This window comes from Mchenga conophoros, linkage group LG7, assembly GCF_057382185.1.
Source record: "Mchenga conophoros isolate Kocher_MC1m ecotype Shallow Benthic linkage group LG7, M_conophoros_male_GT1.1, whole genome shotgun sequence".
NCBI lineage: Eukaryota > Metazoa > Chordata > Actinopteri > Cichliformes > Cichlidae > Mchenga > Mchenga conophoros.
Window position 1 is genome coordinate 1,116,882 of NC_140532.1, and position 12,335 is coordinate 1,129,216.

A 12,335-nucleotide genomic window follows, 5' to 3' on the forward strand; every position below is an offset into this window, starting at 1 on the left:
AGACTTTGACTGCAACACCTCCACATGTTTGTAATATTCTGTCCTGCAGTTGCATCCAGGCTTCAGCTGGCCTCACATTCGACTCTAGATTACTCTGAGAGTTCACCACACTAGCACGCTTTACGGTCGGTATAACGTGCCGTGTCCGGTTTTCTCAGAGGTCTCGTGGTTTGTTCAAATGCAGCTTTGCAAACCCGAGCTGTGCCGCCATCTTCTTCTAGAGATAAGAGGCTTTGCTTCCAAATAAGCCGCACGTGTTCATTCTTTTGATAACGGCACTGTGGTGAACTTTCTCTGAGCACTGGGCAGGCTGGCCCCGGGCTGATGGGACTATGGACCTGAGTTAACACATACTTGAATGTCCCATTTACTGATGGTCACTTAATTAAGTGCATTGATTAAAAGCACCTGACTGATACTTAGCATCTTAGCTTCTATGGACTTCTTCACAGGAGTGCATGGACCCAACCCCGAGTGGCCGTTCAGGGAATTGTAGTTTTTGGCACGCCCATGCTGATAACTAAACATTTGTTTGACCTGTAACACTGTCAGGAGATCAGCTGCTCCATGATGCACTTAGAAGTTTAGTAAAATATATGAGCAGACTAAATTCTCAGTTTTTAAATAAACCATTTGTGACATATTTGGAAAATATTAGTATTAAAAATTAAACGTAAATCTTGTAACAGTGGTTTTTGCAGCTACATGAAGATACCCGGTGTCATCAACCTCGACTCGCGTGCTTTTCTCCACAATCGTAGCTGTGCTACGACTACCTCAGTACAGAAGCATGCAGTACAACCACAGACGGAGTCAACTACAGCAAAACTACATCTATCAGCTGCTTACAATGCAGCTGCATTAATAACATACGAAACTCCCACAGTGGACTGACACGTGTGTGTGTGTGTCTGTGTGTGTGTGTCTGTGTGTGTGTGTGTCTGTGTGTGTGTGTGTGTGTGTGTGTGTCTGTGTGTGTGTGTGTGTGTCTGTGTGTGTGTGTGTGTCTGTGTGTGTGTCTGTGTGTGTGTGTGTGTGTGTGTGTGTGTGTCTGTGTGTGTGTCTGTGTGTGTGTGTCTGTGTGTGTGTGTCTGTGTGTGTGTGTGTGTGTCTGTGTGTGTGTGTCTGTGTGTGTGTGTCTGTGTGTGTGTGTGTCTGTGTGTGTGTGTGTCTGTGTGTGTGTGTCTGTGTGTGTGTGTCTGTCTGGCACCATCCTCCTCTATCTCTGCTGGTTCAAACAAGGCGAGCAAGGTGACCCTGAATCGCAGGCTGTGTGTGTGTGTGTGTGTGTGTGTGTGTGTGTGTGTGTGTGTGTGTGTGTGTGTGTGTGTGTGTGTGTGTGTGCATGCGTGTACAGTCCCAGTAATTAACACCAGCCACTAATGAAGTCCAGCTGCTCGGCAAGACGACCGAGTGTGAGCCAAACTCTGCCAGAAACCGCTCTCATCCTCTCCGTCTCTCTGCTCGCGTCTCCGGCTTTAGTCATCCACCCTTCCACGCCTCCACCTTCTCTACATTTCATTTCATATTGATCTGCGTTGCCTCCAAGTCTTCTGCAGTTTCTGTGTCTGCACCTGCACGTTTCCTCTCCTGCGGTGTTCCATCAGTACGAATCTCACTTTATTGATCTTTAATCACCACTATTTTTGTCACTGTGGCAGTTTGTGCTCTCCTTCTTGTGCCATTACATGATGCTTCTTTCAGTTTTGTTATATATTTAGCACAGTGCTACTTTTTATTCTGTATAGATTTAAAAGAAACGTGTTTTGTTTTTAGATTCAGGGACGAACCAACGAACTGTTGCCTTATTTCCACTGTTTCAGGTAGAAATATCATCTCCATGACTACAGGGTGACTGCGATGTGTTTGCAGAGGAACAGCCATCAAGGTATCGTCATCAGGTTCAAGAGCAGCCCAGGAGAACATAGTGATGATCTCTAGTCTCAAACTCATTCGTCTGTACAAATTTACATCCTGAGAAGTTCTCACACGATTTGTTAGATTTCCACACTTCAAACCCAGATGGACTAAACACAAAAAACACAAATGTTTTTCTTAGAGAAGAAAAGGAGGCGCTAACATCTGTGTGTCCTTCTCAACCCCAAAGTGTGACAATGTGAGAAGTTACATGTGTAAAACAACAGGAAAATAACGAGCTAGATTATATTATCCATCTGATAATCCACCACTGGACTTTCGACAGCTCTGTAGATGTTTCTGTAAATTGTTTTTCAACCGTTCTGCGTGGATCACAAGCAGTTTATCTGAATATATTCCTGAAACATGTAAGTGCCGCTGATGGGGTCAAAATAGGCTGAGGATCAGAAACCCATCAGTCCTGAAAACAGCAACAATCTGAGTGTAACTGTACAAGAATATCTTTATTCACTCAGGTCATGTTTTAAACAGCAGACAGGTCAGCCCCCCAGACGGGCTTGAAAAGGAAACATCACCAATAAACATGACTGAAGTTCACACAGTCTGCGTCTCTGTCGTACACCGAGCACGGCGTCGTCGTGCTGCACGCCGCACGCTGTAGTAAAGCCTCCTCAGTGCAGCCCATTTAAAGGCTAAACCTTATTGCATTACTGCACAGGCCTAGCAAACGCACACTCAGTCGCTACCAGCTGTGACAGATGTGCCTGTCACAGGAGAAAATGAATTCAGAATAGTTAGTGAATTAAGCAGGGAGTTAATTGTTGCTTGGCCTCTGTTTATGAAGCGCATAAAGGCAAAGCGCCTTGTTTGTCTTGTGACAATTAGCCAGCACGGTGTGTGTGTGTGTGTGTGTGTGTGTGTGTGTGTGTGTGTGTGTGTAAAATGGTCCTGTTGTCTTTAGCAGCTGGTGCAGCCACACCTGGACAGCTTGAGAAGGAAAAAGAGGGGGGGGATGTAAAGGGGGCTGCAGGTAGAGATGCTGTACATCAGCCTGTGCTCAGCCACAGATGCAGCACACGGTGAGAGAGACGTCGCCCATGCAAAGCAGGAAACTTCTATATGTGAGGTAAGAAAGCTGAAGCTGCATATACACATATCCTCGCGAGCAGAGCACACACACTCATTATTTTGTGTTGTGATAGCTATCCTGGTTGGGTCTCTCCCAGACTATTTGTCAGTGTGTCCTATTAGGTTTCCAAACAGCTTGTAATGACTGGTAATAAACAGCAGAAGAAGAAGAAGGTAAATCAAGCGAGAAGACGACAAAATGAGCTCTCCAGGGGACGGCTGTGCTCCCAGCCTCCAGAACACTCACACACACGCAGAAATACACCAACAATCCTGTCGACGTATTCATGCAGTCAATAAAAGCGACAGTGGCAGGTTATGGGCGCTAACAAAGAGCAAACGTGTCACTGTAACAGAGTCAGAGCAGTTAGAGGAAATGTGCGACTGAGTAGATAAAACTGCACGCTAGCAACACGTTAGCTTACGGCCAGGAAGTTGTGACTGTTACGTAAAAATGTACATTTTAAATAAACTAAATCCACAAATGAAAGAATCTGATTTGGTCAAAACTAACACTCGGTTCGTCTCTCCTCCCATCCTCCTTCATCCAGCCCTCTGCGGTCCCCTCGCTCTCTCCCGCTCTTCGTTCCCTTGTCCCTTCATCATCACTCCCTTCCTCCCTCTGGTGTCACAGCTCACTGGCTCCAGGTGGTGAGGGAGGAAGGGAGGAAGGGATGTAGGGAAGGATGGATGGAGGAGGAACTGAAGGCAGGAGGAGGGGTTTCTGTCATCTGTCCCTATGTTGATGCCACCACGATGAAGAGCGACATGCTGCTCGGCGTTTGCTGTTTCATTTCTTTCATGTAATCTCGAGATAAACCAACTCCTTGGTCAAATTCTGTGAAACAGCCGCTTTATCCTGTCCTACATTCACTTAGACATAAATATTCCAACATGACGCTCACGTGTTTGTAAACTAGAAGCTGTGTTTAAGCAGTAAAAGCAGTATTAACGGTGTTATAGCAGCTCTACTGACGGCAGAGGGCCAGGTGTGTGTGAGCAGTTTGCTCACACACACCTGGAGTGAAGGAGTTTAAGTAGCTTTTACTACTTCACAGCACCAACTCTCGTCGTTGGTGATACAACTGATCACAAGCCAGACAACGAGACCGTTTTTCCTCTGACAGGCCGTCCGCTTCCTTCAAGGCGCGAAAAGAAGTAACAACGTCCAAATCAGGATTTAGCATGTGTGAAACTCCAAGATGAGTTTGGACGCCTCCTCACTGAGCACACAGCGATGCACTTTCTTCAGCTCAGATGCTGGTTATTCAGCAACGACAGCAGCCGGAGCAGTCTGCATCTTATTAGTGCAGGTGCAGCAGGGCAGAAGAGAACAGCAACGCTGCTAGCCTGTGGCAAAGACGCTCACACACACACACACACACACACACACACACACACACACACGAGTGAGCCCTCAACCACATTATCCACCTCCATTGACTCTAAAAGCTTCTTACTCGCCTCATTAAGTCTTCAGTGACACAAAGTAACCACACCAGACCCGCGCAGCACCACACACACACGTACAGATAGGTGTGTGTGTGTCTGCACACTGGTGTTAAAGGGGGGGGGGCTTAGAAATGTTTGTACAGACACACATCGGCTCAGCCGCAGCCCGTGGGACGGCTGCTTAGACATTACTAGTCAAGCGCGTCGCAGATTTGACTGCAGGCTAACAGACAGGTTGAATGCAGGTTTGAAATGCCAAATAAATGCAACCTCCAGGTAGAAAATAAAAGCAAGCCAGTATTATTTAATGCCCTGGTTCACACAGGGCTTCATAAACTATTTATGGTCTTCACCCAAAGTCACCATCAAATTTAAAAGGTGAGCGCGCTGGTGCTTTAACTGAAATGTGCCCAGCTTCATTCAGGGAGCTTTAAGATGCTGTTGCAGGGGCAGCGATGGCCACGTGTGCATCTGACCAGCTACAAAGTTCATCAGAAATGTAAAGGATGTAAATAAGGGGAGCTGCAGTTATTATGGTGCATTGATGTAAATAGGTAAGTAAAGCTCATGCTGAGGACACATCATTAGCCACCGCACTCCACAGGGAACACTTAGATCCAGGTGAGTGGCCACTCGATACCTCCAAGGCATCTGTGTGTGTGTGTGTGTGTGCGCGTGTGGTGTGTATGAGGTAGGGAGGACAATGAAGCATGCAGCTAGCAGTGGGGATTGGGGTGAATGAAGATCTGAGGTGAGGTAACTATGCAAAGATTCAGCCTCACTGTGTTATTACGCACACTGACTCCTGCGCTGCACCTTTATTTTCCACATCATGCACTGTGACTGTGTTCTACCCCTGAACTCAGTAACACAAGAAAAAAGCTCATGAATACTGATACTAGTCTGTATGTTCAAAAGCAGTAAAATGTTCATGATGATGGGCAGGCAGTGGGACAGCGTAATGCTGCCTTGCTCATAGTGGGAGACAGAAAGGGGACAAACCTTGCCGACAGGCGGGCTCTTCTACAGGCCATCCGTTTGGCAGGTGGGGATGAGGAGAGAATGGGCACAATTAGTTATCTGTACTGTGAACGTGCAGCGTGTGGGGAGGAGGCAAACGCAGTGTTAAAGGTAAAGGAGCTCGCTGTCATCAACAAATACTGAGTGAACCTCATCGTCCCACAGAAAACATCAGCGACACTGAAACTCTTTCAGAACAGCTGCTGCAGACTGATGTGAGGAAATCTGTCAGATACTTTTAACGCTCTGATCGCCTCCAGTAAATATGTCACGGGAGCGTAGCTAAGGCTTAAAGCTGACCTACAGAGATGCACAGGAACAAACTGATGCAGGCGAGTCGAGGAAGACAAAGGTCTGAGACGAAGACAGCAAGGACACTTAGCTGCATCAAAGTGAGCATTATAACCAGTATGCTAATTGGAGACTGGTCCCTGATTAGTACCAATGGAAAGGGCTGACAACATGCTGCGTGTGTGTGTGCGCTGTCTGTGTGTGTGTGTGTGTGTGTGTGTCTGAGAAAGTGAGGCCTCATGCTGTGAAATCTAGACTGAGGTGATTAGTAAAGCATTAGTGGCTGCATGCAACACTCAGAACACGCTGTCAAGGACCTTATTTACACGCGCGCGTGTGTGTGTGTGTGTGTGTGTGTGTGTCTCTGTGTGTGCGTGTGTGTGTGTGTGTGTCTCTGTGTGTGCGTGTGTGTGTGTGTGTGTCTCTGTGTGTGTGTGTGTGTGTGTGTGTGTGTAGCGAGGGGTCTTTTAAAGGTATAATACATCATTTCAAAATGAGCGGTCTGCTCTAAACCACAAAACGGGGACAACACGTGTATGCTCCTTTATTCTGTGAAAACAAAATGGATTTGCACACACACACACACACACACACACACACACACACACACACACACACACACACACACACACACACACACACACACACACACACACTGAGAAGGAGGCAGAGGAGGCGACAGAAAGACGAAGACAAGCGAGTGAGCCACACATTAGAGGAGCTGCTCCGATGTCGCTCTTGGTCTTGGTGGCTCGGAGCAGAACGGGCTCATCGAACAGAATAAACAGGCCTCCTGTCAGCGCGGAGCTCACTGCGAGCGCAGAGATTATTCCTCCGTTTCAGCTCCTCCACCACTCTGAGCTCTGCCTCCCTCTATCTGGGTTTTTCATCATCTTGTCCTAACCCCCTCGTGTCGTCTCCTCGCGTGTCCGAAACACAAGAACATACTTTTACGTGCTCGTCTCCTCTCCACCTGCTCAGAAATATTGGAAAAGCTGCACACACACTGCTCTGTGATCACACACACACACACACAGGTGGGATCTGCCCTTACTGTGCATGAAAAACCTGCAACAGCAGACGTTTGTAGTCTTGCAGGAGCACGTTACAGAGACGGAGGCCGTGCCGGTTCTCATCTCAAAGACGATTGAACCGTCTGTCCTCGGTTATATAAAACGCACAGATTGTCCAATGTTAATTATTAAACCAGATGTAAACACATTATTCTTTGCTTTCTTTAGTATATAGTGTCCTGGCCCTTAGGCTGCTGTCTCACACACACAACAGTCTCCAATGGCAGCTTTGTACCAGAGGCAGAAATGGATAGCTCAATTTCTTTCTCTCCATCGCTCCTCAGTGTGTGGGAGATGGACTGAGGCTGTGTGTGAATGTGTCCATGTGTGTCTTTAAACAGTGTGAAGTGTGGGCATTTCCACTCCACCACACTATTATTCTGTGTTGAGTAGCTGCATAAAGCACTTTCACTGGTCCAGCCTTACAGCCGGCCTCGCAGGTTAATGCAGCGTTGCTGTAATGCTCATGCGAGCAGCCACAGGGCCGATCCCTGTCACGTTTCCTCGCTGTAAACTAGATATCTGCTCACAATTTCCTCTTGGTTTTCAGATGAGTCGTATCAGTAAATAATAACATCATCGTGCGGCAGAAACCATCGTGCTGCTGCACGAGGACACCTCGTAAGAGTCCGCACGGATTCAGTAAAACCAGGATGGAAGGAAATTAAACTGTTCATTTCTTTTAGCCCTCTGCATCCTTCTTGAATGATCTCTCCTTCCCTCCTAGAGCGCCTCTGTTTCCTCCTCCCTCCCGCTCTGCCTCCAGAGCAGGGCACTGACCACATGGTGTTTTAATTAACGTTGTGCAGTGCAAGAGCCGAGGCTGGCGCGAACACACACAGGGCGTGACTGCACCATCACAGTGAAGCTGAACGTTTGGGCTGAGAGCTGTAATATTAAGTGTTGCAGGCAGGCCGGCATGTGGCAGTGATCTCAGGTTTAGCATCATTACTAATGTACGTGAATAATCCGGTGATGTCTTTATGAAGACCCGCCTTTAAACCAGTCATTTAGAAACAACCCGCCGTTGAGTCGACATCAAAAAACTCGTCTTTGAAAGCTCTTTGTAAAAACCAGAGAACATAACCCGATATAGATCTGTTCTAATATAATCAATAATCTTTCTCTGAACAGCAGCACGCTGACCAGTCTGACCTGATGGGCACGACGAGATGAACACCGACATGTTTCCTGAATCTGTCTAAAAACGTCTTAATGTGAAAAAGTGTTTTTAATGAAATGAAGAAAAGATTTTGTAGCAACAAAATAAACTGATTCTGTTCATCTGGACGTCATCATCTCGATTATTTGATGATATTTATTTAACAATAACAATGTGTTGAATAATGACTTTAAAGATTGCACTATTTTATATTATTTTTTGACAAATACTGATAACAGTGCAAATGTTTGCAATATAAGAAATAAATGAAAAATGTAAACATCTGTGTTTAGTGAGCTTTGCAGTGTTGCTCTGTGGTGCAGCTACACTGTAGCAAAGTTTACACACTGTGTCTACTTGATCCACGTCTGACTGAACCCACAATGTTTCCACACCACTGAAGTTTTTTCCCTCTTTTCAACCAACAGCAGTCACTCTCCTCTCCAAATAACTTCTGCTCAGCTTTCCAAGCTTCCCTCGGGTCCTCTTAATTGTTGTGACACGTGTTCGAAACGCAGAGAGGTGCGCTCGATTTTCCACACGGAGCAGCGCGAGAGTAAAGCACGAGGGAGGGGCTAATAATCGGCTCAGTCATTTTTAATGATCGTTGAAAGCCCAGATCGTGATCGAGATTAAAATTCGATTAATTGAGCAGCCCTACCTTAAGCACCAGTGTTGTTTTTCAGTAAAGTGAGGGGTAAATATGTCACCTGAGCTGTTTTTGGGCCCAAACACGAGCGGCGCGTTCCTGCTTGTAAATATTTTCCTCGGAGCTGCAGGGATTCCTCTCTAGACTTCCCACGTTGACCCTCTGTCTGCCTGTGTGTTGTGTCTCTTTCTCTTCCTGACAGCGTAATTAACAGGACCGTGGGGTGCACCGTGTATTACCCACGGAGCGATGTGACAATCACATTACTGGACTGAGTTAGCCGGTAGGAGCTGGCCTCCTCCCTTCAAGCAGTCAGAACTGTCAACGTAAAAACACTGAATCACAGTTTCACTCGGACGTTACATTGTTGGACTTGTGTTTCTGTGACACGCAGACGTGCAGCAGACTGAGGCGGCCAAGCTGCGTGACAATCTGAGGCGAGCGCACTTACAAGTGTCGGAGTTCCTGAATGTGAGAGCTGATTATCGAGGGCGCCTGATACGACCGTTGAACAGGCGCTAACACTCACCAAGTGACACAGTCAGTCGCTGCTGCCCCCTAATCGTGCACGTCCACAGGCTGAGCACATGCACGAGCGTAGCCGTCAGAATCAGAGCGTCAGGCCATAAACTCACAACATTCAAACAGCACAACTTAAACTCGAAACGTCCCACCTGTGACACACTGAGCGGGGACGACAGGAAACAAAGTGACACGAACCTGTGTGATGAAGGAAAATGTAGACACTTTAACAGAGGGAACAATCCTTTTACATCAACACGTTACAGCCGAGCAGCTCTGGCCACTCACCACCTGCATTCATCTCCGTTTCATTTATTACTGTAAACTCGTTAGTGCCGCGGCGACCGAGAGAAGGAAACGATCTGCGGTGGAGACGAGGAAGACGATGCGTGAAACGGAGCATCTGCTCATTTTCTTTTCATCGGCGCTTTCAGACTAAATAAGATCTTTGTTGAAGAGTGGGGGAGGAAAGGGCTGCGGGAAATGTAAGAGGAACTGGGCAAGCTCTTAAAAATAATCTGCCTCAATTTCATAATTAATCTGCGCTAGGTTTTCACACAATTAGCACGTTAATTAACCCAAAACTGCCACCACTGTGCAGGGATGTGTGCGTGCCTACGCTGCAGAGAGAACGACGAGTTAGACGTCAGACTGAGTGGAAGATCAAGGCGGAGGAAAGTGGCGAGCACTGGGTGAAGGACAAAGGTGAGGAGGTGAGGGGGGAACGAGAGAGGAACACGGGGGAGGAGGAGGAGGGCCAGGATAACGGTCATGTGGTGAAGAGCGAAGAAGACGGACGGCAGGTAGAAGACACGGACGCTTCCTCCATACCTGCTTCATGCCCTGGAGGACGGGGCTGTGGCCCCCCCACACCCTCTAGCAGATCATTACATGAAGGAACCTTTAAAAACAAGCGTGTCCATGCTCACAGGTGTACACACGGGTGATCACACCCACAAACTACACCCTTTTTGGCTCCTACCTCAAAGCACACTGTGTTCTGTTGATCTTATGTGCTGCACAATAATGTTTAATATTTAGTATTTACTGTCATATTCCCATATATCATTGTGATGTTGTTTATTCTATTACTCTTGTTCTCTTCTGCTTGTTTTCTTTTTTCTTTCTCAGCAGGTGATCCAGGTGATTGATATATGCATTTTCTTTTTCTTTCTTTTTCTGCTCATTCTGTTGGTTTTTGTCTTTTGCCCTTCTCCCCCGTCCCTCTTCTCAGCTGTTTCTCTTTCCCTCTTTCTTTCTCCCCTTCTTTCCCCCAGTCAAGTCTGTTCCGTATTCAGTAAGTGAAAATAAAATAAACAATAAAAGGTGAATCAAATGGACCATTACGGCAAGGCTGGGATGGTCAGTTTGGTAAAGTAAATCCGTTGGGCATCTTTCTTTGCCTTTAGACAACAATTCTGATGCAAAAGAGCCAAACGGGACAGGCCAAAAAGAAAGAAAGAAAACACGGACGCTGCAGCTGTGGCAGGTGTTTGATAGCAAGTGGGGGCGGGGCCACACACTAGGGAGTGAAGTAAAAGTTATTCCAGCTGTGCTGATGTTTGGAGCCTCTCTTCTCCAGACGCCACACACACACACTCAGGTCTGGCGAGGGGCTGCAGATCAACCCACAGGTCCACCTCGTTAATCTCCATGACGACAGAGATGCTAAGGCAGCAAATTAGCAGAAAGGGGAGAAAACGGGAATCTCACAAAAGAGTCAGGTCTTAAACACACACACCGTCGACCTTTGCTCCCCTGTGATGATAATGGAATTAAATGAAAAAACTCAGCGGCGCTGCAGCGCCGCTCGTGCAGACAAACATGGATTTACTGTGCAGCGTGTTCGTTTGTGTCATCCTGTCCAAACCTAAAAGCATCACCTGCGACCTGCATCATCATATAAAGGTTTAGACACTCGTATTACGTTTGAGTCAGCTGTAAGATTACGATGATTCTCCAACGTTTGATCTGTAGTCGTGGCTGCTCCTCACAGCCCACCAGACAAAAAGGTCTTTGTTTCACCGTCTGTCTCACCTCTGTGTTCATGTGAGTGCATGCTTGTGCTTTCATGCTTCCAGAGTGCCATCACACATTCACAATGGCTGGGTTCACACCAAACTCTGAAGTCACGCACACGGAAAAGAAAAGCACCTCACTCACCGATCATGTGATTGGCAACGTGAATCTGGATCTCTCTTTCTGTCTCGAACGTCATTTGGCATTTAATACACTGGTAGGTCTTTTTCTATAACAGAAGGAACACAGGAGACTGGTCAGTGCAATAAAGCTAATGAGAAACAGGCTTACATGTTAGCACATCAGACACACACAGACAGACTGCACAGGAATGAAAGAATTATTAGTGCAGTGAAAGCTAACAGAGAAAAGTGGAAAAGGCTAAAAATAAAACTGCACTTTTCCGCACTTGCAGTCATCCCTGCACATATGAGACATTTCAACCTCACAAATTCTTGCACTGAAAGTCCAAGTCTTTGGAGGGTTGGGAAAGGAAGAGAAGGTATGCAGCTACACAAACACCAAAGCTGGATCGAAAGTGAGAGAAGCAAATGAAAAAAGGAGGGTGTGAACGCGAACGAGATGAAGGGAAGAAGCGATGAAAGAGAAGGAAAAAAGGACAAAGGAGAGAGAGAAGGAGCTACAGAGAGAGGAACCAGAGGCTCTGCTTATCCATTCATAGCACAGAGTGATCACTCATGCACAAACACATACAAAATACACAAAGGCCCCACTTCCACTGTGTCTCTGCTGCTTCAGCCTGCTAGGATGACTACACACACACACACACACACACACACACACACAAATCCTACTTTGTCTGCTTTGTGCTGTTAGACTAAGCAGAAACAAAAGTGCAGGTAAGACAGAGGGTCCCTGGGAACTGTCTCTCAACACACACGTGCTCGCTTGCAATTACACACACTCTCACACACACTCTCACACACTCAGTCACACACACTCTCACACACTCAGTCACACACACTCTCACACACTCAGTCACACACTCTCACACACTCAGTCACACACAGACACGCGGCAGGTCCCGGGGAGCCTGACTGTCAATATCAAGTAGAGCGAACAGCTCCCACAATGCCTCAGCACGCCCCAGCCGCAGGACCCAGTGGGCTCAGCTGACACA

The 12,335-nt window shown here is 46.9% G+C and overlaps 1 protein-coding gene across 3 annotated transcripts in view; it reads right to left on the reverse strand.

Annotated features, from left to right (window-relative positions):
• Nucleotides 1-12,335, reverse strand: part of znf423 (zinc finger protein 423) — a 130,482-nt gene that overhangs the window by 49,561 nt on the left and 68,586 nt on the right. For 2 of the 3 annotated variants that reach the window (XM_085281412.1, XM_085281410.1), the window contains exons 18-19: nucleotides 11,339-11,423; nucleotides 5,461-5,481 (exon numbers count right to left, since the gene is read on the reverse strand). In XM_085281412.1, the coding sequence (XP_085137538.1) occupies nucleotides 5,461-5,481; nucleotides 11,339-11,423 (106 nt within the window). The remainder of the gene's footprint in view (nucleotides 1-5,460; nucleotides 5,482-11,338; nucleotides 11,424-12,335) is intronic. The other variant, XM_085281411.1, reaches the window with a different exon arrangement.